Below are 26575 nucleotides of genomic sequence, written 5' to 3' on the forward strand. Positions count from 1 at the left end.
TGGGGCTGAGGTCTTGAAGACATTAATATATTTTTAGGATATTTCCAAACATATTTCAGCAAAAAAATTCCCGTGGCTGTAGCAGGTTTTGAAATTAGTGACATTTGCAATTACCATTTTCGCATATTGGGAATTATATTAGTATTACACACAAAACTAAAAATATAAATTTGTAATTAACGACATGGGATAACAGTTTTGGCCCACTTTGTGTCAGTTAGGGTTTTACAGACGTTTTTTAATTAGGGCCACATTTTGGGGATTTGGCATTATTTTTCCCAATCTGGCATTATTTGAGACAGGCTACGGCATAATTTAAATTTAATCTCTGGCAACACTGGGCGCTATAGTATCTTTGATATAAATCGTCAGCTAGCTACCAGGCTGGGTTAGGGTAGGCCTGTTAGTTCGTTAGTTCTGGTGTGTTAGCCTAGCCTGTAGGCCTAGTGCAATTATTTGGTGTTGTAATCTTCTGTTAAAATACAATATGATTATGTCTAAATAAACTAAGCCGTAAGTAAATTTTTAAATATAATAAATCCCCCGTATATTATTGGAGCGTTTAGATGATGATTATAGTAGGCCTACTAGGCTAGGCGGCGCTAATGTACTTCGCATGCCGACCTACTTGTTATCTGGCTGGGCCACAAATTAGTGAATTATATGAAACGCCATGTAAGTATATTATTATCATTTACGGTACAGGGTTTCCCATCATTTTATGCCAAAAATTGGACCAAATTTTCATAATTATTAATTTAATGTTCTGTGAAAATACTACTGTTCTGTACCTACTGCCGTGTTACCACTGAATATTATTTGCAATTTTAAGAAAACTTTAAACCTACCAACTCTTTTGCATTGCGTATTAGGGCCGATTTTTTATGCCTCACACATGGCTGGCTATTTCTCAGGCATCCATAACAAAATATTCAGGAAAAAACATTATATTGAAAAATAGCCTAGGACTTGTTATTTAATTAATTTGAGGATAATTAGCCTAGGCCTAACTATACATTATGTTTATTTGTATTTTATGGTTGATGTAGGAATGAAAGCCTAACTCAATTTGGCGAAAAATTAAACATCAAGCGCATACTTCACGATTATTTTGAGTTAGTTAAGTATAGAGGGTTCTATATACAATTTGTGTCTCGCGCATTGGCCACTAAAAATGTTAGCAGGTATAAAACGTGTCAACAGATTTTATATTATATTTTTTTTCAATTTGCAATTTGTCACTGGCAAATAAAAAGGTATGTTGTTGAAATAACTGTGTATTCATAAATTTACATTTTTTTTTTTGGGGCTTGGTTTCTGAAAATAGAATTGAACACATCATGCCAAGAACCCCAGCTAGAAAGCGTGTATCTAAACAAAAAGAAGAGTCAACAGTGAAGGTTCGTAAAGAAGGCATCAGAATCAAGCAAGAAAACACTGATGAAAACTATGACATCCTTCAAAAAAGTATCAGAGAAAAACTGTTTGACAATCAGTTACCCGAAACTCATACATTCAAGGAACAAAAAAAGTATAGATATCGATATTTTTTGTGTGTTTTGATATTATATATATTATGACTATAGTTGTTAACATTTGATATATAAATCAATGTACCAAGTATTGTTTTGTACCACATTGTATTAAAGACCCCTTCCCTGCAATTTTGGACGTTTTTTGGAAAATAATACATATATATCACTTTAAAAACATTAAACCATGTCATTTCTTGTCTTAAATGTACGTTTTATGGTAAATTATGATAAAAAGTGAGAAACAATGCACTACCTAAGTAGCTCGCGGCGATCGACCTCTCGTGGACGGTCTTAGGCCTAGCCTAGCTAGGCTTAGTTTTGTAGGCCTAGCTGGTAAACATCGGTAACGTACGAACATCGTACGCTAGCTATATACCTAGCCTGACATTGTATAGTTGCTGCATTAATTGTCTTTCTATTTTTGCCAGACTCCGTTGATACAAATTGGGGAAAACCCGGTATTTTCGCTGAAAAGTTAGGAGTCTTCCATTTGTTTTGGCCTCACGATCGATCGAAAAGTGGGCGAATTACAGGTGAAAAACAAAAATATCAATCCGCGCGCAATGCATTTTGGGATTTATAGCGGGCCGCTATAATTATTAGAATCGACTTATTTTTCACATTTGTAACCGTTTAAAGACGAAAAAAGTTATCGCAATAGGACCATATAGTATTATTTTTACATGAAATATAGTTTGTGATCTTAAATTAGATCTAAAAAACGTAGGGAAGGGGGCTTTAACTTGGGTTTACTGTAAATAAAGGGGCTTTTTTTTTAAAGACCGTTTATTACGTTCTCAGTTTTATTCAAATGAAAACTTGACTAAACTCTACTAAATAAATCATAAATTTATTCTAATTTGTTGTTGTTTTTTTTTTGGTAGAGTTTGCGATCATAGTTTAAAAGCTTATCCTATTATCCGTGCAATAGCCAGAAAATGGCTAGGCTACTGACTGGGGAAACGTGCTAAAGTTGCTGTCGTGAATACATTCGTATATTTCAAGTCATAAAAGTTCCAATAAAAAGGGAATTGGCTGTGTGGCTCTTCGTGTAAATCTTGTAGGCCCAGACCCAACGGGCATTTCAGGCTACTTTCTGGAGCTACTGTCTGGGGCAACTTACAGGATAAAGTTGCTGTCATGAGTATTTTCGTCTATCCCAAGATGTAACAGTTCCAATAAAAAAGGAATTGGCTGTGTGGCTCTTCGTGTGATTAAATCTTGTAGGCCCGGACCCAACGGGCATTTCTGGGCTACTGCCTGGGGCTACTGTCTGGGGCAACTTAAAGGATAAAGTTGCTGTCATGAGTATTTTTTTTTATCACAGATATATTAATAAAATCAAAATTTAAGCGGTCAAGCGGTACATTTCAATAGATGATGGTCAATATAGGCCTATTAACAAAAACATGGCCACTGAGTTTTGTTTGATAATAAATAATTACAATCTTTTTTAAAGTATTGAAAAAAATGGAGATGTTTAACATGTTTTAGGTTTTATTTGCATTCAGATTAATTGCTTTTTTAGGATCTTTGCAGTCTCTTTGGCCTATGTCCTCTTATTAAACTTAAGTGATAGCTAATCTTATCTTCAAGTCACCATTTAAAAACATAATTTTAAGATCAACATTGCTTATGTGAACATGTGTTTTTAACTTTACAAATTTTTAAACTTGTTTACATTTTATTAAATTTTTGTACTGTCACAGTGCATTAAATGGCAGGTGCGGGCAAAAAATATCTATTGATCATACATTCCAATAATTATGGATCTGTAGTTTCCCCTATGTTTCATCATTTTTGGGATTTTATTTGTGTTACACAAGCTTGTTGAAAATAAGCACTTTCTTATCAGTGGGGGATACAGTAGTTCAAATTACACAGTAAAATCGCTATTCTTTTGTACACAAATGTTGTAAAGAAAGAGAGAGGCATTTTTAAAAAACTATAAAAAATAAACGGCGTGGTCAAAACAGAATGACTAAATAATATAATATAACTTCAATTGTACATTTCTATCTAGTATTTTTATTCAACTTCAGAGTTTTATTTTCATGCTATGGCAAAAATTATCCACCGTATATTCCACCATCTTTTTTCACCTTCTAGGGAGTCACCAGACATAGTATTACATCAGATTAAACTACTTAGCTACTAAAAAAAAGTCTTCCTGGTTTTTATAGCAGAATTTGGCCAAATTTTGTATTTAGACTTTTTTAAGGGAAATTCATGTTTTCGTCTTTATTTCTATTTCAAATATTTGATTTATGTACAATTAAACAGATATTATATTTACAATTCATGCCTATACCTGAGTTTTAAGATGTTTTAATGTAATGCACTATTAAATAATAGTTTTATTTTACTTCCTGAGGTACACTACTATTACCCCTCCCTTGAATGAACGCAATAATAAACTCCCACAAATAAATGCCTTCCTCAATTAAAAACCCTCTCCAACAATAAATATGGTACTTACTTTTCAGACATTTATTAGAAATTTTAAAACGATGTGTCAAACTTGGTGAAAGTAATTCTGCTTTGCTAATTGGCCCAAGAGGTGCGGGCAAATCAATGGTAACATTTGAATTCTATTTTTTTGTATTCATAATTCTTATAAAAATAAAAGACAAAAAACAAATTTGTTTGTGTATGTTTGATCAGTATATTTAGTGTATATTATTCCTGCATTTGCCTGGTAAAACAGGCGATGACCTGGAACTTGTTACATTCTTTGTGATTTTTAAATATTTTATTGAATAAAGAATGAAGTTATGTACATACTCCAATAGAAAATGTTTTACTCATGGATGTAATTGTGCTTGGTGGAGATGTGCAGGGACTGCCACACCCACCCTAAAGCTTATTTCAAGGCCTAAGTTCTACTCAGCATAATTTTAACTATTAAGTACTATTATTACTATATTTTCCCAGCTATCTTTAAGTTTTTAATCATCCCCCACCTACATCCTTATTACTTGTTTGCCATTGGTAAATAATGGGAAAATTGTTTCTCAGTTTTTGTGTTAATTTTTGTTTTCTTTTAGCTGATCAAGGATACTCTCAAAGAGGTACATGCGGCCATTGATGTTGGTAAGAATCTGTTACAAGTACATTTGAATGGATTGTTACAAACAGATGATAGAATTGCACTAAAAGAGATCACAAGGCAGCTAAAGCTGGATAATGTAGTTGGTGATAAAGTCTTTGTAAGTTTGTCCTTCCAAAACAAAACTTGCTCTTGATTGTAACCGTGTATGACCTTCATCAACATCCTCCTCAGTGTCATTATTCTAATCTTCACCCATTAATAGTAACCTATATAAATGTATTCGTCGGAATAATACAATCAAAGTCAAAGTAAGAAAGGCTTGTCGGCCAGCGACCAAACACCTTGTAAGGTGGGGAAGTGGGTAATTGGACGAAACCATAAAAAAATAAAATAATGTTTTTTATTAATGACAATTTCAAACGATCAAGATCCTGTTTCTGCCAGTCGCAAATTCTAAGTGCCGGACGGGGCGACCAGCATCGTGAGAACCCTGTAATGTGATGGTAATCATCTTATAAAGACTATTTTATGATTTATTTGGGCCTGACTGTAGTTTTCTTTGCTAGATTTTTTCATCCCCAAAGTGTCATGATTTCAGTAAATAAAATAACAAATTTTTCAATTTTGCATCTAGGGTTCGTTTTCTGAAAATCTTGCCTTTCTACTAGATGCACTGAAAGCAGGTATGAATCCTAAACATTGGACATTTTACTAATGTTACAGTTTGTATAATTTAAATATCCTGATGTTTGTTGCATATACAGTACTGTATTACAATCTGTGTGAAATCACAGGAGCACATGTGCTCGTTGAGTTTTCCAAAAACCATAATTCCATAACAGACTAGGCCTACAACTTGACACACATTTTTTCTGAAAATATAATAATAGTTGTAGGCATATGTTTGTACCATCTTTTAATAAAAAAATATTTTTCAGAACCTGTTTGCTGCCACCTATAATTTACTTATTATTCTTCCCTAGACTCCTGGTCTTTAAAATTTATTTCAAGCAAGCAACCCCAACGTGTATGAACATACACAAATTAGATCAATATTTTGTTGTAGCCATACAGTACATAACCAAAACCAATTGAAAATTGTATTTACCTGTCCCAACATTCTTCATCCATTTCTGCCTTTCTTAGTTGAAACAAATAGTATTGATATGAGATTATGTTTCTATCCAAGTTTAATAGTCTCTACCAAAATTTTAAAAAGTTAACTGAAACTAAAATATTTAACAGAAATTTACCAAGGTTATATACTATTTATTAAAGTTTGAAAACCCTAAACTTCAGAACCAAATAAGATAATAGGTAGCATTTTAGCATATTATAGTATATCAAAATCTTTGGAGGTTTAGTGGCATTCACCCACCACCACCTTCCGAAGACCCAGACGACCATGTGAAATGTGTTTCAGTTTTCTGAAGATATATTTAGGGCACTAATCAGATTTGGTATTATTGTTCAATGAAAGAATAGATTTCACACGGAAAGAATGGTTGGGCCTTAACAACAAACAATTGTCCATTTGTGAAATGTACCATAACAATTTGTCACAACTAACACCTTTTTTAGTCGATTAAAACGACCTAAAATGTTCTGAAAGTTCCAAAAATATAACTAAACTACTTTTTATAATTATATTTAATTGTAGGCAGCAAGGAAAGCAAGCCTGTGTTGTTTTTACTTGATGAATTTGACCTGTTCGCCCATCATCATAACCAAACATTGTTATATAATCTATTTGACATTTGTCAATCAGCACAGACGCCTATTGTGGTTATTGGCTTGACTTGCAGACTGGTAAGGAGGATTTAAAGGTGGGCTTGTATCTATACTCAACTGTGTCGACATAAGTGCTCCAAGCAATTAAATGCAACTGAGCAAAGTAACGGACAGTTGAGTTATGTTGAGTTCTACTTTTCCGAAACTTTTACAGAAAGGAAATAAACGAAAATGTGCAGTTTGGGTAACTGCGACCAGTAGAAATCAGTTTCATGTGTCGACGATTAGCACTCACACACGGGTTCCCTTCATTTCCGTCAGCTCAAAAGTTTAAATAAGATTTAGTTTCAGTTCGACAATCACATGCACTAAATCATAGATGTCGATGATAGATGGCGCACTAACGGTGGTTGGTCATGTTTGTGATTTCGAGTCTGGAGATCTTTTTACTATCATTATTTTTACACTTTTCGATCGCAAGTATTTAAAAAACATAACGCTATTTGCTCTTTAACATTATAGCTTGACTGAGTCATAGAAAATAAGTCTTTCTGTTCTAAGATTGTTGTGATTTTTAAGGATAGCAAGTGGAGGCTATGTTGGTGGTGGTAGGCCTAAGGCAGACTGTAAGCTTAGGTCGGCGTTAGCCTCAATGGGGGATGATTCGGTACCTGATCTAGGCCTATGTGGTAGTTGTAGTAAAGCTGTTGATAATCAATAAGTAACGTTTGGCATGTGTGGGTTTTGTTTTCATTGTTCATATCAAGATGTAGGCAAGTCATTATTTGATGTTATTTCATCTGGCGAACAGGGTCTTCATTGGTAATGTCTGCTTGTAATAAGTCTGCTTGTGGTTTTTTTAAAGCATTGTCGACGATTGGTAAAACACAAGAAAATATTCTCAAAGACAAAATGTATTGATGAAACTATCACATGTAATTCAAATGATATTGCTGATCTTACGGTTAAGGATTTATTTATTAACTTAATGTTATATAATATTGAGGAAAATAGGAGTAGTGATCCCATGATACGTAAACAACATGACTTATCTGTTATCCGTTCTTTTTGTAACGGTTCAGTTAATATTGATGCCGAAATGAAAGTCATCTATCGTGTTGGAGTGAGAAAAGCTGAGAATGATATTAAGAGGCCTTTGAAATTGTTTTTCAGAAGGGATTCTATTAAACATCCAAGTGTTTTCTATAGCACTTCAGAAGGGTTTTGCTGTTAGTAATGATAAAACGAAGAAAGAAAGAGAAGCATTCACTAAGTTAAAATTTTTAATTAAAAACACGATTAGATGCGGATGAGAAAGATGTAGTTATAAGTCAGAGTTACTTTCTCGTTTGGTTTCATAAAAATTTTTTTTGCATACAGAGATTTTACCAAAGCATTGTTTGTACCCAGCCACTGATTAATGAATTTCGTATCAAAGGTTACCAAGCATTTTTTTCGAATGATGATTTTACTTCTGGTCGTGGTGTTTTAATTTATGTCAGAAATGGAATATCAGTTTCTCAAGTTTTCTTTAAGAAGAATAAGTTTGTTGAATCAGTTTGGGTTAGAGTAAAAGAAGTAAAATGGATCTTTTAACAGGTTGTGTTTACCGTAGCCCGACTTTTGGAAGGAATAATAACAACAAGCTGAACTCATCGTTCCATGAAGCATATAAATAATCTTTTTCTGATTTGATCGTAGTCGGTGATTTTAACTATAAAAGTGTTAACTGGGATTTTAATTTTGTGTCTTCTGAAGATGGCGTTTCTTTGACACCATCAACGATCTATATTTAATTCAACACGTTGCGGAACCTACTAGATACAGAGAAGGCGAAACACCCAATGTTTTAGATCTGGTTTTTACTGACAAAGAAAATACTATAAATGGTGTTATGCAGTCTCCACCATTGGGTAAAAGCGACCATTTGATGTTACAATTTTCAATGGATCTTGTAAGAGATTGGTTTGGTAGATTGTGGGATATGGTTTTCAATGATAAATCAGGTATTCAATAATGGGACGAGTTCGAGCATATACTCGAAGAATATTGATGATCGTATCCCGATGAGGACGGTTTGCCATGAAAAAAAAAACCTTTGGATGAACAAAAAAAGGAAAAGCAAATTGCCCAAAAAAATAAAAGTTGGAAACAGTATGTAAAGGCCAAGAGAAAACAAAAAGTATGAAAATGGTCGAAGTTTGTCAAAGTAAGAAACTAGTAAATCTGACTTCGAAAGTAAAATAGCAAATGAGATAAAATCTAACGAAAAGTCTTTTTGGAGGTAACTTAACTGATAGATATGGAAGACATGTGTCTGATGACAAAGATAAGGCTGATTTGTTAAACACCTTTTTTAGTAGTGTATTTGTTGAAGAAATTGTTTCGAATGTACCGACTGTTGATGACATTTTAGAGGATTTTTTATCTCAAGTTGACTGTCCTTGTGACAAAATCTTAATGATTTTATCTACATTGAATATTACTGAAACAACTGGACCTGATGGTATTCATCCACGCATCTTAGTCAAACTACAGGATATCATTTGCTATCCCCTCCATATTATTTTTGCAAAATTGTTTCAAGAAGGAGCCGTCCCTAATTGTTGGAAACGGACTACAGTGGTACCGATTTTTAAAAAAGAAGCAAAGTCTAACCCAAGCAACTATAGACCTGTGAGTTTAACTTCAGTAGTTGATAAAATTATGGAGAGAATTATCAGGAAGGAATTATTGGATTTTCTTGAACATCACTCACTTATTTGTCATGAACAATTTGTTTCCGTCGGGGTCGTTCCTGTGGTTTACAATTATTTAATGTACTTGGTTTTCTTATTTTGATAATCAGGATTGTTTTGATTGTATCTACCTTGACTACAAGAAGGCTTTCGATAGTGTGCGTCATCATAGACTCCTTCTGAAAATGAGTGCATTGGTATTAGAGGTCAACTTCTAAACTGGTCTGTTGTTTCTTAATAGTCTGTACGCATGTTTGCAGATGATACTAAATTGTATAGAGTAGTTTACACTGTGAATGATGCTCAAGTTTTACAAGAAGATTTAGAGAGAGCATGTGACTGGTCTGACAATGGCAATTACCTTTTAATGAGGGAAAGTGCAAAGTAATGCACTTTGGGAAGAAAAACAATAAAAATCTGTACGCCATGCATAGTTTCTTGTCGAATGAAGTTGATCATGAAAAAGACCTTGGTGTTACTCTTGACTCTAAACTTGTTTTTAATGTACATGTACATGTGGCAATGAGAGCAAATCAGAAGTTGGCCATGGTATACCTACCCTGAATACTGTAACATTCTATCTATAAGTCCAGGAACGTGCCACCAAACTTATTTTTTCCATACACCATATACCTTATTCAGATAGGCTGAAAATTCTCAACCTAAGGCAAAGGGCTCATTTGATACAGATTTTAAAACTTTTACACGAAGTAGATAATATTTCTCTTTCTTGAACTTGATGTCAGAAAACGTGGTCACTCTTTCAAATTAAAATTTATGTTCTTACACACAAATTGGATGAGAGACTCGTTTGGTCGAAAAGCATTTATACTATGGGATTCATTACCGGAGGATGTAGTATCTTCAAGATCAACAAATCAATTTAAGCCAGGTCTCGAACAGGCATGGTCCAACTACCCTCTAAAATTTGCGCCGTATTCAAGATTTGGTGTTTTCGCGAGAGACTTTGTATCCAGCAAATGCTGAACTCCAAAAACAAGTAAACAAGTAAAGTATTAAAATATAAATACACTTTTTTTAAACAATTGATATTGGAGGTTTCTGTTATTCTGGCTTATTTACCCTGGTAAGTAGTTGTTCCATGGCCAGTTTGGTCATCAATAAAGTATATTTGTTAACAACTTTAAAACCAATCTAATTTTTTATCCAGATATTATATAATTATTTTTAGGTACAGTAAATGATAATGTAAAAGTCATTATGATTCTATATTTCAAACTTTATTTATTCAACTTTCTAAAGTAAACCAAGTACATACATCAAACTTATTTTTTAGGATGTTGTTGAACTTCTAGAAAAAAGGGTAAAGTCTCGTTTTTCTCACCGTCAAATACATGTTTTTAACACACTAACCTTTGAAGAGTTTATGGACGTTGCTGAAACCAAATTACAGTTACCTAATGACTTTCAAGATAAATGTTTCATGAAGCAGTGGAATAATGAAGTAAAGGTAATTTCGTTTTTTAATTTTTGGTGAATTTCAAATATTTACCCCTTAAACACCACCTCTGACCCCCCAAAATAAGTTATAGCTTCCCATGCATGCCCTGGGGCACCACTGAACGAGTGTAACACACCAGGGTGTTAAACTCTGATAATGTAGTCCGACAGTCACCAAAGCTGAATTCTTTCAGCCCTCGCACATTACAGTGCCTTTTTAAAGTCTAATTTTATATTTGAATGACAAATTCAATAAAGCATGCAAAGGTGTCTTTTTTTACATAACTTTCTTCTGTTCTCAATAATCGATGAAAGGGTAAATAAATTTATAATTTATTTCTTTTAAATGCTGATTTTTCTTGAATTAAATTATTGCCATTGTGCTCTGGCTAATATTCATGACATCACATGCATCCTTTTTAAATGTTTGATTCACTAGGTATTCCTCATGTGTTTACCATTTTCCAGCAGAGAAAATCAGCTTTTTCACATATTAGCGTGATTAATTATAGTTTTTGACCTGGGGCACATATATTTCACCGAAAAATATAACAGGTGGGCTATGCATCATTTTTTTACCTAGAAAATGTACTTAAAGGGGGAATTCCCTTCATGCATTGAGAAACATAAAATATTTTTATACAATTTGCACAGACGAGCGGTAACCTATGTTATTTCTTATGACCATTTACACAGAACACTGAAAATCCGCTCAAGATAGAAACATATTCAATTTTGTGAAAATACTGCACAGTAATTGTGGATTCTGGCCAACCAACGACATTATTGTAATGACGTCATCTATCAACAACTTTTTAGCGTGAGTCCATCGAGTCAAAGACTACAATAAATACGAGTGCTGTAGTAGGCCTAGCGTAAATGGGATAAGCCACGCGGTTTTCCACAATTACCACTTATCGTTACCGCTCGTCTGTGTAAATTGGCCTTTAAACTGCTGTTCAGTATCTCAAGTCTGTTTGTAACCCAATTTTTGCATGATCATTTTTGTAAAAATAGCCGGTATTCCATCATCATCATATTTGTTGTATTTATTTTTTTATTTAATCACACTCTTGTTTATAAAACCAGCCAATTCTGGCTTATTAGTGAACAAATATATAACAATTAAAATAGACACGAATAAAAACATCAAACAAAATAACAACTTTAAACAGTCTTACAACACCAAACCTCAACATCCCAAGCTGTTTATGAAGATTTTGAAAAGTACAGGGGAAAGTAAACAGCCCTGTTTCACACCAATTTCGATATCTGACCAGTTTGTCAATTGATCATTTACCCGGACAGCACACTTAGGCTACGTCCACAATACAGCCTCAAGCCTGGCGCGACTCATCACGATTGAGATTTTTGTAGTGTGATCGAACGTGGATCGACTCGCGTCTGGCTTGAAATGGATTTCAATCCAGGCAACTCAACCCAGACACGCTACCCAGATTGACCCTGGGTTGACCTTAGCGTTATCGGGATTGACATTTTTGAATCACAGCCATCAACTCTGTGTTGTTTATTGGGAATTTTAGTGGATGGATATCCACATGGCTTTTTTCGTGGATCGTTCAATTTCGTCGGGTTTTGAGTTTTTAGATAGTACATGAAGATTAATTTTTCTTCTTGTAATCTGAGGTCCTTCGTAACTATCACCGACATTTTTGTACTTGGCTGCTTTAAAATCAATTTCAGATAAGTTTGTTTCCATGTGGTTAAGTTTAAAGGCCAGGTGCGGGCAAAAAATTTCTATTGATCATACATTCCAATAATTATTGATCTATAGTTTCCCCTATGTTTCATAATTTTTGGGATTTTATTTGTGTTACACGAGCTTGTTGAAAATAAGCACTTTCTTATCAGTGGGGGGATAGTTCAAATTACACAGTAAAATCTCTATTCTTTTGTACACAAATTTTGTAAATAGAGAGGCATTTTAAAAAGCTATGAAAAATAAACGGTGTGGTAAAAAATGTTATCAGATGACTAAATATATGTAATATAACTTGAATTTTACATTTCTGGTATTTTTATTCAACTTCAGATTTTTATTTTCATGCTATAGCAAAAATTATCCACCGTATATCCACTATCTTTTTTCCCCTTCTAGGGAGTCACCAGACATGTTATTACATTAGGTTAAACTACCTAACTACTGAAAAAAAGTCTTCCTGGTTTTTATGGCAGAATTATGCCAAATTTTGTATTTGTCCATATTAAGCGAAATTCATGTTTTTTCGTCTTGATTTCTGTTACAAATATTTGATTTATGTACAATTAACCAGATATTATATTTAAAATTCATGCCTGTACCTGAGCTTTAACTTTAATATCAGATAGAAATTCTTTATCAAAATCTTCCTCGTTATCTTTGAATAGTGATTTGAATTCAACAAACCTTGTTCAACGCCTCATTTGTATCTTCTGTTACTTCACCTTTTCCTGTTGCATTTTCCATTGGGATATTTTTTTATACACACATTTTACCAATCTCTTTCCAAAATGCATTCTGATTACCATTTAACATATTGTCAATATTTTTTATTTTGTTGTATTGAAATTGTTGTTAGGGTTAGGGCGTTTCGTACAGCTTTATCAAAGATTTTGTGGGCAGATTTATATTGAACAAAAGGTTTTTTTTGTGATGCATATATCCAGTGGTGATTTAATTCATATACTTATATATATTATATAGATGATTATTTTCCAGAATTCTGGCTATAAATTAGGTTGTTTGAAAATTTATCTTTACATTGGCTGGGCTTACAATAAGCAAGTTAATGTTGCTTTGCTAGGATGAATGGCCAGGCTTTCAGGGCCTCTAATAGTTTTGAGTTTGAACCACCAGAAGTAACATTTTCTGTAAACCATATATTTCAACAGCTTTTAAATTGAATGACCTTCTCAGTAGTTGACCAATAGGTTAGAAAACTCATTAACTAACTTGCACTGAATTTATTTATATAGCTGCTGACCATTTGAGATGATCTACAGCCCTTTTCTTGCCGGTATAGATAACTGCATCATGCCAGCATATATTTATTCACATAAGACTATCATGCCAGTAAGAAAGGGTTGAGGTATATCTGGCCAATTAAGGTGTCCGTCAAATTACTATTTGTTGAAGGCGCCCTTTATTGTTTATGTTTACAATATTCCTAGCAATTATGGCGACAAATCAATTCTAAAGATTGTAATCTTTTCATTGTTTATGCAATATATGCTATGCACTTTTAACGTTTTCAGTGGAAAGTTTTAAAACAATGGAATCATACTACACGAGTGAGCCGCCTCGTTTGTGAGTTCTTTGAAACAATTTGCAAAGAGAACATTCGATACACTTGACTGCACAAGACGTCTTAAGACTGGGGATATAATATCTTTCATTCTCACAATTCGGCCGTCTCGCACTGCGGGGAATATTCCTAGTAATATTAGGGAGTTTTCGCATTTCCCAACATGCAACGTGCAAGCTTATCCCACTTTGTAAACAAATCGATCTGTGCATGCACAAGCATTATGAAATAGCGGGACTATCAAAACATGGAAGAATCATTAAATTTCTGCAAAATGATGAAGAAAACAAATTGTAAATTTAAGAAAATGTTTTTAATTACGCCAAACAATAAGAATTGCTATTATCACCCGATATGCATGGTTAAACATGTCTAACTCGGCCTAGTCTCTAGGCCCAAGGTATTCCATGATTTGTTTTAATACGAGTGGCATATGTTGCGTGCGCGACACATGTGTTGAGTTCTACACTCCCGTTGAAGCGCCAAATGAAAAATAACAAGTACCTTAACTAAGTAGAATGTTGACGTCATCTGTTAACGTTTACGTGCTCCTGCGAAAACTCCTTATTACTACAGTAGGTGTTCAGCAGGTCTGGTTGATCAGAAACCCTACTGGCATGGTAATATAATATTCCTGGCACACAGTTCTTTGAGAAAAGGGCTTTAGTGGCAGCTTTATTTTTCGATAGTTGTTATTTAACCAAAATATCATAAATTTGGGGTTTATTTGTTGTATTAAGTATTATTTTGATACATTGAAACACATATGAATGTTGAAATTTACAAATTTTATTTTAGGTACATTTTAAAAAAAATGAAGTTAAATACAAATGATTAAACTAGCTTTATTAGATAAATTAATTCATAAGAAAAAATCACCCAGTTACATTGCAAATGTACTCCTGTGTAGTGAAGTACATGTACCATGCTACAGACTATGGCATCAAATAAGACTAATTTAGAGAGGATGTGCGTTCGCACACAAGCTTATATTTCACTTATAAAAATATAAAAACCAGACCTCAGCCAATTGACAGACCCTCCTTATATGCACAATGCTGCAATAATAATTTGGCAAAATTGTTGTTTACTCTTACTGAAACTGTATGTCCTGTTTGTCTGGGTTTCGTTCTCACTTTGAAATGGAGATCCGGTGTACACCTGGGCATCTTCCATGAGTTTTAGGCATCAAATAAGACTAATTTAGAGAGGATGTGCGTTCGCACACAAGCTTATATTTCACTTATAAAAATATAAAAACCAGACCTCAGCCAATTGACAGACCCTCCTTATATGCACAATGCTGCAATAATAATTTGGCAAAATTGTTGTTTACTCTTACTGAAACTGTATGTCCTGTTTGTCTGGGTTTCGTTCTCACTTTGAAATGGAGATCCGGTGTACACCTGGGCATCTTCCATGAGTTTTAGGCTATAAGTCGTCTTGTTCAAATTCAGCCATGTTGATAATGGTACAGCAAGTATTAAGGCACATCGATGGTCCTTCTGTTTCTATTAATATTATTATTCACTTGCACCCACTTTGTACACCAAGAACCCATTATATTTATGCATCTGTATAATGTGTACATCAATGTGAAATAAAAGTGGGATGAGAGAAAAAAATTATGCATCTGTCCAAATTTTTTATTTTGATATTGTGGAAAAGACGAGATCTATCTGGAAATAAGATAATTACTGATAATAAAATTTCATATTTTTTGTCAACTAATGTTTGAATTTTTTTCTTTATAATTGTCATATTTAATAATTGACATAGATGGCATTTAAAAACACAACTATAATTGATGTTATTCAGAGGCACTATGATCTACACAAGGATATTCGCTCTCTTCACTTGCTATTGGTAAGCTTTATTATTTTCCAAATGATGAAATTGTATAAAACAATGAATGTTCCTTCTACTTGCTATTGATTTGAACTTAATTAAGCAACTTGAATTTGTTGTCACTGCTGCCCCTAAAGTTACCATGCAACATTCATAAAATAAAATGTGAAGCTGTTCTTATGAATTCCTTTGTTACATAACAGATAATTAAAAGCATTGAGTCCCTGGAGCTTACACAGATTCAATACCTGTGATTAAATATTGTAAAGGTCAACCATCTTAACAAAGTTGAGTATAAATCAATGGATTGTTTAATGTTCTGTTTAACCATTTCTACTTAGATTTATCCAATTTCAAAAGTGACAGCACTTAACCCACATTTATCAGCTGCTAACTTTGTAGAAGTTTCAAAACTACGATCATTAGATGCAAAGCCTGCTTTGCTACATGGTAAGTAAACTAAAACAAAATTATATTGATTGCCCATCCATTATAAACTCCCTGTTTGAGATAGTGGAAAGCTTTAGGGCCTATGATGTCAAAGTCGTCGGACCCAATTTTATCAATTCTAGGACCAGGTAACTTTCAATTATGTATTCATTTTTGTATGATCGTCACAAACAAATTTTGATTTTCAGTAAATGAAAACCTTCTTTCATCATATGATTGTGTTGCTTCTGCCAATTCAATTCACCTGGTCAGATAATTTTCTATCCTTGCTGCGAACTGATGACAACTTTCTCCTGTCTCTAGTTTTGCCAATCGAAGTTTATTTCGGAACCCATCTGCCGTTAACTGAAATCTCTTCAGGAGTGCTGTTTTCAATGTCCAGTAACTATCTGCATCCTCTGTGGAAAGTCTAGAATACACTTCGAGAGATTTACCAGTTAATAAAGCACTTAAATTTATAGCCCAATATTCAATACTCCACCCCTGGCTAACTGCAATTCTTTCATATCGTTTCAAATAGGAATCAAGGTCATCCTTTCCGTCATTGAAAGCGGGCAACTTGGGAGTGTCCCCTCCCTCTAATTTTACCTTTTCTAACATTAACTGCTTTCTAATAACTGTTGGTCATTTCTGTGCAATTCTAATTGGTGAGCCCTTGCCTCTCGTTCCTCATTCTGCTTTTCTTTCTTTTCCAATTCCTCACCTTTCTCTCTCTCACTGACAAACTCTCGCAACTACATGCCGCTATAACCCAAAGGGCTATAGCGGCCATCTGGAGCGTCATTTAATAACAGGTCCTGTCAACGGCCCTGGACAGGCACCTTTTCCCGCCATGTACGTGCAAACGCTGACTTGCGCGAAACGCCCTGTTGTGACACTTTTACTCAAAATAGGCCTATAGAGAAAATGTCACCCTTTAATAGACTAGTTTTCATATTTAAAATATCAATTTTTAATACATTTATTTATCGTGAGAGTGCCATTTCCGACCATCTAGAGGTGTTACATTTTCAAAATGCAGACTCTTATTAATTTGTATTTATGTTTTTTAATGTTTAAGATGTTTATATATTTATCTTGATGTTTTATACTTTATGTTGATTGATGAGATGCCAAATAAATGAAATGAAATATATTACTATTTTCACACATCAATTCTTTCATTCAGCATCAGCAACATTATTAATATTCCATTGTGAGTATTACAGGATAAACGTTAATCACCTAATTATATGGAACACATCACTCCAGTTTTACAGGAGTTGCATTGGCTCCCTATTTGTTATAGGAGTATTTTCAAGATACTCCTGATTACAGGTCCAGAGTACCTTCGTGAGCTGCTCATTTGGTACATACCTTCTCGAAGACTTTGATCCGGTGACAAGTTTCTCCTTGTTGAGCCCAGATCTGCACGTTCATGGGGTGATAGATCTTTTTCTGTTTCAGCTCCTCGTCTGTGGAATCGGTTACCTTTACACATTCGTTCAAGCAAGTCTACTGATGTTTTCAAGAGTGCGCTTAAGACACATCTGCTGTCGGCTGCTTTTAGTAATTTGTAAGATTTAATTTGTTTAGCTAGATACCCACATCACTGAGAACACCTGTGAGTTATGTACTGGCTGGTCTATGCACCTTAAATTGCTGGTAAACGGAAGCAGCGATGTGGGTTTGATTGGTCTTGTTTATTTTTTCGGTTTTTGTCAAATTTATCAGTCGTATTTAGGTTTAAGGTTTATATGTTTCATGGTTTTTCACAAGCGCCTTGAGCACTTTAGTGGATATGTGCGCTGTATAAATCTTATTATTATTATTATTATTATCAATACACGGTTCACAAGCCTTAATCATATTATCATTGCCATATCATAGACCATTCATGTTCATTAAAAGCAAAACACCCGTCTATAATTTGAACCATGTTGCCATCAACCCCATTTAATATTTGCCTATCTGCTTTTACATACCACCAGCAATTATAGCAACTTACATGTGGAAATAAAACAAGATTATTCTATGACTCTGATTAAAAATATAGCAGATATTAGATAGTTTTCATAAAATAACACAAATAAAAGTACATTCAATCACAAAAAAATGTGAGAACATTAATGAAGCGATGACAACAAACTGATGATGAAAGAAGACAGCTGTGACCATGACAACGAAATTAAATTCCACTAATAATATCGTGTTATGACAAAATCCTTGCCATTCAAAGGTTTTACTTTATGTAAACATGACAACCTAACTTGTTGTCACATTAATTAAGTTTGTAAAAATAGTAATATGTTATGGATACCTAATGGCAATAAATATTCCTTTAACTAATGAATGTGTCAAAAACTGTACCTTGCCTCCTGAAAAATAAGGAAATTATTATATCAATCAGTTTTTTTTTCAATATATAATATATACTTGAATAATCGGCTACTGGGTTAGTATATTAAGAATATTTATATGGTTACTTTACAAAAAAGGTATGTAAAATTGTGTTTTGAAACAAAAAGGCACAACATCTCTGAAAAGTTCATTAAATCTAGTTGGCAACCCATTTCTGGTTTTATTCCTTTCAATATGGACACTGATTTGATATCTCTCATTTATTTTGACTAGTAATAAATAATATGGTAAATACTCAGAATTGTAATATATATAGTTTTATTTTCTTTTTGATACTTCAAAAAAGACAATTATTGGAATTTCACTGAAAAGTGCATAGAGCTGTTTTACTGTAGCTCTATATGACACGACAAAGATAATTTGGCTTTGGCTGACATCTAGACAGCAATTTTCTTTTGTGATGTAGGCCTACTATATCATTCTTCGCAATTATAGAAATTATGTTAAATCTAAATAAAATCCTATAAAATTCTTTAAAAAAAAACAACTTGTACTTAAAATATTACTACAGTAAATAACTGTGAGACAATCCATACAAATTGATTGTGCAGTGACCTAACACCTGTCTAATGAATTGTATTACAGTAGAACATTGTCATGTAATTAATTGGATGTGATAAGTGAAGTTGATGAAGCTGTTGACCTCTTTTTTAAATGTATCATTTCATGATATCATCCATAAAAATGTAAATCTTGGGTTCAACAGGAATAAAGGGTCTTTCACACCTGTTAGGGCACGGTTCTGGTCCGGAACTGTGGTTTAACAGAAGTGTGAAAAAGACCCTTACACTATCAAACTTTAAGTGACAACAAACATGTGATGTGCCCATGGACATGATGATGTAATAAAATACAACCGCATATCCTATTGGAAAAGCTATCTAAGTGGAACATCAGCCCTTATATTTCGCTCTGGATAAGTGATTTTCTTACATGTAGGTCTCAATATGTGAGGGTGGGTAACTCTGTCTCAGTGATTGTCTCCCTGCTAATTCAAACTGCCATATAGTAAAATATGCAGATGACATGGCATTGATTGGTCTGTTGAGGGATAATACTGAACATGTGTATAATAATGAATTTGATAGGCTAACTACATGGTGCGATGAAAATTACTTATAGATAAAAAGAATAAAAGATAAATGCTAAAAAGACTAAAGAAATAGTGTGGAATTTTAGGAAAAAACAAAATGATAAGGGATGCTTAAAACTTGACGGGAACGTTATTGAACGTGTCCATGAATATAAATATCTTGGCACGTTCATTGATGATAAATTGAAATTTGATAAGAATACTGATAAAATGTATGTGCTTAATTTATTTAGCACATACTAGCACACCAACTAGGCAGGCTGGCCTGCGACTTAGCAGAGAGGCCTACCCAGCCAGGTGTGCTAATATTTGGCATATTATATAATAAATATTGCCTTTTATATCAGTGAAATATAACATTTGACATTTCTCTCAGAACTATGTTTTACCTCAGCTTTGCATTACGAAAATACAGTCTCGAAAGCAAAATACCATTCCCTTGTGGAAAATGTTATATTTCAGGCAATATTATTATTATTTGTATAATAATAATTACATTTTTTATATTTTGAAGGAGTATCCGTTCTACAGCTTTGCCTCATAATTGCAATGCGACATTTAATGGACATAACAGAAGGAGATCCATTCAATTTTGAAATGGTTTACAATGGTTGGTTGGTTTCTTTTCCTTATTTGTTCCTCTAAATACTCTAAAAAGTTTTACCTTTGCCTATTTAGTCATAGTCAATTTACATTTATATGTAACCGTAATTTTAATATCACTGGTGTTTAAAAAGTGAAGTAATTATACTCAATGTAATTACTCAATTATACTGCTGTATTATAGTATACAAATAATGCACAAGTCGGAGTGCATTAGTGGAGATGCAGCAATTTACAATAGTGCGACACACACGAGGCGCAGGCGAGTGCATGTTGCACAACATTGTAAATACCCGAGAGTGGTGTAGAGACGACCTGGTTTGTATTTGTAAATAATCGTGCAGCGAGCCTAGCGCGATCGGTATTCTGCAATGTTACGCTTTTTTGCTGCGCACTTTTTGCACGCCCGTTCATGATAGTGAAAAAATTAAGAGCGAACACGTGGCTCATTTCAGCGCATCTGATTGGCTACATCCTTGATTATATTATATAACCCATGTTATAATAAATAATAGTGTAAACTATTATAGTGTATAAAGAAACACCTTTACCTCGACCGTGAAGCTTACATAGTGTATTCTCACACTCTTTATTATCCAACCCTGGATCTGCCACCAGTAAAAATTTGTTTGTATTTTTGTATAGAATATCAGAAGTTTGTACAGAAGAAGTCACATTCAATTCAATCATATGACAAGGCAATTGTGCTCAAGGTAATGTTTGTAGTGTAGGTCTTTTTAGTACTTTGCTTTGATTGATTGATGTATTCCTACAGAGTCTAAATCGAATATTCATACCATCATTATTAACATATTTTGTCAAAAAGTAAAATTAAATAATTGTGCATAGACAGCGTAGGCCACTATTCAGCGGCATGTTCATCTACTAGGCGTGAAGACTATTATTCCATTGGATAATTGTACTTGTGGAGCAGAGGTGTTTTTTAAACAATAATATAACAAAGTGTAGGTTTATTATTAAAGTAAAGGTTTCAGTAATTTTCGTCATAAATAATGTGTGTTCGTTAATTGAAATAATGTTTTATCAACCCAGAATACACACTATACTCTACATCGAGCCTGTTTGTCCTTAGCAAAATGGTATTGGCCTACATTCAACAAAAACATGTTCAACTAGAGGGTACTCCGAGAGTACAAACCTCCGCCTACTGTAAAATTCCCCTACATAAAATGCCCCCTGAATATTTTTTTTTACATTTTTTTTTATTAGTTCTAAGTGTAAATATGTTAACTGCACACTACAAAGTTGTGGATGACAGTGTGGTGTAATGGTTATGTATCCAGCCTCTCACAGTTGAGATCGCTGGTTCAAGTCCCACTGTGGTTTTTTATTATTTTTTTATTTCTTTTTTTTTAGTTTTTTGTGGACCTTGATCTTTGACCCTGACCCTTCAAAATTTAACCACAATTAAATGATGTGTCATTGATCATTGTGGCTAAGTTTGGTGAGAATCGGATAAAAACTGTGGTCTCTAGGCAGTAAAATAGTTTTTTGTTAGTTGTGACCTTGACCTATGACCTTTTCCCCTCAAATTCAAACTCGTCCGAGCTTTTGGGGCATAGATCATTGTTGCCAAATTTGGTGAGAATCGGATAAAAACTGTGGCCTCCAGGCTGTTCACAGACACACACACAAACACACACACAAACATACAGGGGTGAAAACATAACCTCCTTGGCGGAGGTAAATATTTGTAACTTAATTAGCAAATATTCTGCAAATGTAAATTGCCCGAACTGAGAGGTAGATCTTTTCAAATCACGCTAAAAATAACATCACTGTCATCTACGTCTATAATATATGCAAACTTTAAATCTAAGTTATATTATTAAAAATACTTGAAACACAATGTATTAATTGTGTAAAAAACATCATTTTCACCTCTACAGAACAAGTCCTAGCATAAGCCTTTTTTTAGGAACAGGACCAATACAAGACGATATTTTGTATTAGTTTGTGGAAAATAAGGGTCCCCTGAAAACGATTTCATTGTAACATGGGTTCAAGGATGTAGCCAATCACGCGCCAAAGTGGAAATAAACCAAGTCTCATTTCTCTTTTGAGGCTTCCAGGGAGTGGAGTAGAAAAATTTGTGAGAATAATAAACCCTGACAGTGTAGGTCAGGATTGAATACCTGGGACATTGAGATTGGAAGTCAAGCATGTTAACCTCCAAGCTACACCTTCAATTGGCATGAATAAGTGAGATAAGCTTAAATGAATGTGACCATTTGAGATAGAAAGAGAATAAAGTCCTTTTTTTTTTTATTTAGATAGAATAATAACAATGTTATTACTAGGAGATATTAAAAATAACTCCAGTGCAACACTTTTTTATGCTGCAAAATATTGTTAGTATATCACTCATCAGTAAAACCAATGTCATCTTTGCATTAATAATCTTTTTAACATTTACAAATAGCATAAAATAGGAATGGTAGTGCTGGTAGGTACTAAGAGCATCCTGTACCAGCAAAACGTGCAAGAACCATATTTCTTTACAAATAGTTTTAATGTAAAGCAGAACCCTATTAAAAGTGTTTTCTTTAATTCTTGAAAAAGGCCGGGTTAAAATTTGGAATATGGAAAATTACATTTTCCTTAAAATATTATCAAATGTTACTAACTACTTTTTCTGCAAAATCTGTCCAAAACATTTGGGAATAATTTGTCGTGGTCAGTTTATTCTTGGATATTGACAGTGAAATATTTTTGGCTCCAAGATGATATTAGTTGAGAATTATTGGCCAAAGCTGTTCAGACAAAAATGTGTGTAGTGGGGTACAAATGATGTAATCGCATCCCTTCCAAACAAATTTTCCAAGAGTATCTTCAATATTATTATTGATGAAATTAAGTGTAATAATAAAGTTGAACATCGGAATCCCCATGCTATGTCAGCGAAAAACCAGCTAAAAAGTAGCATGCCTATGTGATGTGAAGTATTACCTACTGTATTGCTTGTGCATAGTCAATAGAGCATTCATCTTGGAGCCAAAAATATATCACTATTGACTATGGTTACTTGGACAATCAAGTATTTCCTCATACTTATACTTACTTAATTCAAATAAGATAGAATAAAGAAGAATTTATTATAACGAAACAATATCTAGCGCACCGAAAAAAAATCAAAAGGAAAAGGAAACTTTCGGGGTCAGTGGATGTCATATATTCCAAAATTGAATCTAGGTTTTTCAATACACTGATTCTATTCTCAGCATGTAAGCTTAAATAAGCTAACTTTAAAATCAATGAGTCAATTTAAACTTCAATTTGTATAAATTTTGTATAAGGTTTATTCATTTTTTTTAATTTTTTATTTTCACTTTCATCAAGACCAATGGTTACAGGGAGTGTAACATCTGTAGATTTTAAATATGAAAACAAAATGTTTATATTACATTTCCACCTAAACATTGCTATTTTTTAAAATTATGTAATAACCCACTAATAGCATGTGACTTTGATAATAAAATATAAGTGTTGTTGCTGCCAGCAAAAATTGTAATAGAAAGTTCAAAGAAACAAAGAGAACTTTCTCTAAAATAATGCTCACTCACAAAGTCAAAGGTTGAACTCCTACAAAGAAGCTGTTGAATATTTTTAACTATCAAATTTTAACATAAGTTTATTTTTATGCCCTAGGAAAATGTTAAATTGCTGAATGAATTGCTTACAATATTATTAGATGTTTTGTTCAGGTTTTTCGTTGGCTTTTACACTCACTATCAGCAATTTGTGTCCGTATGTAGCAAGATGCGACATCAATACTTTTTGATGATTACTGATTGTGATTGTAGCTACTACTTCATATTATCAAAATAGATTCTTTTTGTATTTGATATATGCAGAGGCAGATCCAGGATTTCTTAACTGGTGTGACTCCACTACACAGCAGTGATTAAACCAAGTTGGGGTATTTTTATTTTTCCACCAAGCCTTAAGCTTATTTTTATACCCTCTCCAACCCCTATGCTTATTTGTATGTGTTCCACCACCTAAAGTGCTGTTTTATTTTTCTCCACCATTTGTGTGCTTAAATGTCCAAATCAAGAACTTAAGAAATGTTCAAAGACCTGCTGGTATCATTTTACAAGTTTTTAGTTGGTGGTAATGTTATAAATCAAAGTCAGTATTTCTCTACTTGACCTAATGATACTGCATATTCTCATCCAGGTTTAAGCCCACCCACCTTAAACATGAATTTTTCCAATAGTAGGTTAAAAATGTTTAAAGTACGATCCTATTCATTAAAGTATAATTGCTGTATAGCCAGGGTTGTACCAAAATTGGTTTGGAAATGATTTTTATGATGCAATAAAATTAACTTTGCAAAAGCAGATCCAAGTGAAAATGTGAGAGGGCATATATTGCATTTCTCAATATCAATACCCTTTTCACATCTGTATAAATTCTTAGAAATTGTAACAAGTTGTAACCAGGTTTGATCTCCCGATTTATTTATTCATACACGCATATGCGAACCGTGAGAAATCTCAGGAGAAATCTCAGGAGAAAGCATAGTTGCGCGCTCTGTTTGATTACTATGATTGTTTAATACCAGGGCAATATACTTACAATATGCTTACTGTATGTCAATGTACAGGTGGCCATCGAAAGTCCTGTACACACATTTTAATGTACAGGTGGTTATAACAAATTTACACAAATATGTCTAATTTCAATGTACAGGTGGTCATCAAAAATATATACAAAAATAGCTTACTTTATTTCAATGTACAGGTGGTCATTTAAAAATATTTACAAAAATAGCTAACTGTATGTCAATGTACAGGTGGTCATTAAAAAATATATAAAAAAAATAGCTTACTGTATGTCCATATACAGGTGGTCATTTAAAAATATATACAAAATAGCTTACTCTATGTTACTCTTATGTTTCATAAAGAAATATACACAAAAACGGCTTATGTGAATGTACAGGTGATAAAATCTTATTAAGACTTAATAGTGAACTTTGAACAATGGCAGTCTCATGGTGCTGCATGATTTCTGATTTCTCTTATGCCAAATGCTACTCATTGAAAAGCCTACATTTATCCCTCCTATCTAATCAGTCCATTTGGTACTTCTGGTTTACCACCAGCTACGTCCTTTAAGCTACTGTATATTCACACTGAGGTAACATTTTGATGTTTGCATAATTTCCTCATGCAAGTGGGTACTTATGTTATGTTGATTGTTTGTGTTTTGGCAAAAATCTACTCGTAGTATTTTTGACTGATTTTATACTTGTTGAATTTGACTGAACCAATTTCATAAAATATACTCAAGAATACTTGACATAAGCATGTTTACCCGATTTAGCATGATGCAATGGTGGTTACAGGAAGTTCTACCATACTGTAGTTAAATTGATTTTTGTTTTAAAACTTTATGTATGTTTTTGTAGGCATTTGAACAGCTTGTTGCCATAGAACTTGTTCACCCAGCAGATAACTCAACACGTACCCAGAAAGAATATCGACCAATGAACATTCTGCTAACAAAATCACAACTGGTAGAGGCATTGAATACTTATCAAGGTTGTCCAACTGAAATCAAGCATTGGGCATCTCATCCTGTGCTCTCCTGATGCTGCCAAATAACATGAATACAGCCACATTGACCAATGCTAACTGTATGACTTACGATGCATTGTATGTATTTTACCGTACCATCGTAATACTAGATGATGCTACAGCGTCACTTAATTTATGTTAGGCTGACTGAAGGTTATGTTTGGTTATGTTTTGTATCATAACTGGGCGAACATATTCAGGAATAAATATGATTTGTCAGTAACTTGACATAGTAGGTCAAAATAATTTTGTATCGTAAATGCTGTACACTAATAATGTACCTTGTTGGTTCCACTAATCTTTTTCTAGATCAGACCTTCTGGAGTTGTGCACTCTGTAAGTAGCTGTTGTTCTTGTGTGCACGATAAATAACTTTATAAAGAGTATGGTATCCTGGTGTGGTGGAGTGGTGATCAAGCGCTGCACTGTGGTTTCCGTGGTTGCGTAGAAGGCCTAACCCGAATTTTCTCGGTTTCTGAGGACAATTATTAATTATAGTACATTTACATTATGAACTTCAACATATAATTGGCATCCAGTCAAGCTACACTGCTACCCTGTGTTCTAACATTTTTGTTTAGATATATCTTGCTTCACAAAATGCATGTCCTCCATTTCTCATCAGTCTAAGCTAGTGCCAAAGATTATACATTTATTTACTTCAACAACCGTTATACAATTAATATTCTATATAATATTTTATTTATGATGTGTACTGTATTTTTGTAAGTGACATTATTAAATAAACCAACC

General features: G+C 33.6%; 1 protein-coding gene across 3 annotated transcripts; it reads left to right on the forward strand.

The window, feature by feature from the left end:
* Nucleotides 1-371: 371 nt before the first annotated feature.
* Nucleotides 372-26575, forward strand: LOC144845715 (origin recognition complex subunit 4-like). Of its 3 annotated transcripts, XR_013612583.1 has the most exons (13): nt 372-513; nt 1328-1531; nt 4022-4112; nt 4583-4744; nt 5222-5270; nt 6248-6396; nt 10354-10527; nt 15602-15688; nt 16012-16120; nt 20128-20223; nt 20862-20929; nt 25654-25900; nt 26132-26575. XR_013612583.1 is itself a non-coding variant. In XM_078703146.1 (12 exons), the coding sequence occupies exons 2-12, from the start codon at nt 1341-1343 to the stop codon at nt 25834-25836; spliced, it is 1359 nt and encodes a 452-aa protein (XP_078559272.1). In that variant the 5' UTR covers nt 372-513; nt 1328-1340; the 3' UTR covers nt 25837-26125. The 3 variants fall into 3 exon arrangements, 2 of the variants coding, with proteins under 2 accessions (XP_078559272.1, XP_078559279.1); XM_078703146.1 differs by lacking the exon at nt 26132-26575 and having other exon boundaries at nt 25654-26125; XM_078703153.1 differs by lacking the exons at nt 372-513; nt 26132-26575 and adding an exon at nt 656-675 and having other exon boundaries at nt 25654-26125.

The sequence above is a fragment of the Antedon bifida genome, chromosome 1 (genome assembly GCF_963402885.1).
Source record: "Antedon bifida chromosome 1, ecAntBifi1.1, whole genome shotgun sequence".
Taxonomy (NCBI): domain Eukaryota; kingdom Metazoa; phylum Echinodermata; class Crinoidea; order Comatulida; family Antedonidae; genus Antedon; species Antedon bifida.

Excerpts from the sequence above, each read along its gene's own strand:
- LOC144845715 (XM_078703146.1), top strand. The coding sequence starts at position 1,341 with ATGCCAAGAACCCCAGCTAGAAAGCGTGTATCTAAACAAAAAGAAGAG. Across the intron at positions 5,271-6,247 it reads ACTAGATGCACTGAAAGCAG|GCAGCAAGGAAAGCAAGCCT; the intron begins GTATGAATCCTA and ends ATTTAATTGTAG. Across the intron at positions 10,528-15,601 it reads AGTGGAATAATGAAGTAAAG|ATGGCATTTAAAAACACAAC; the intron begins GTAATTTCGTTT and ends TAATTGACATAG.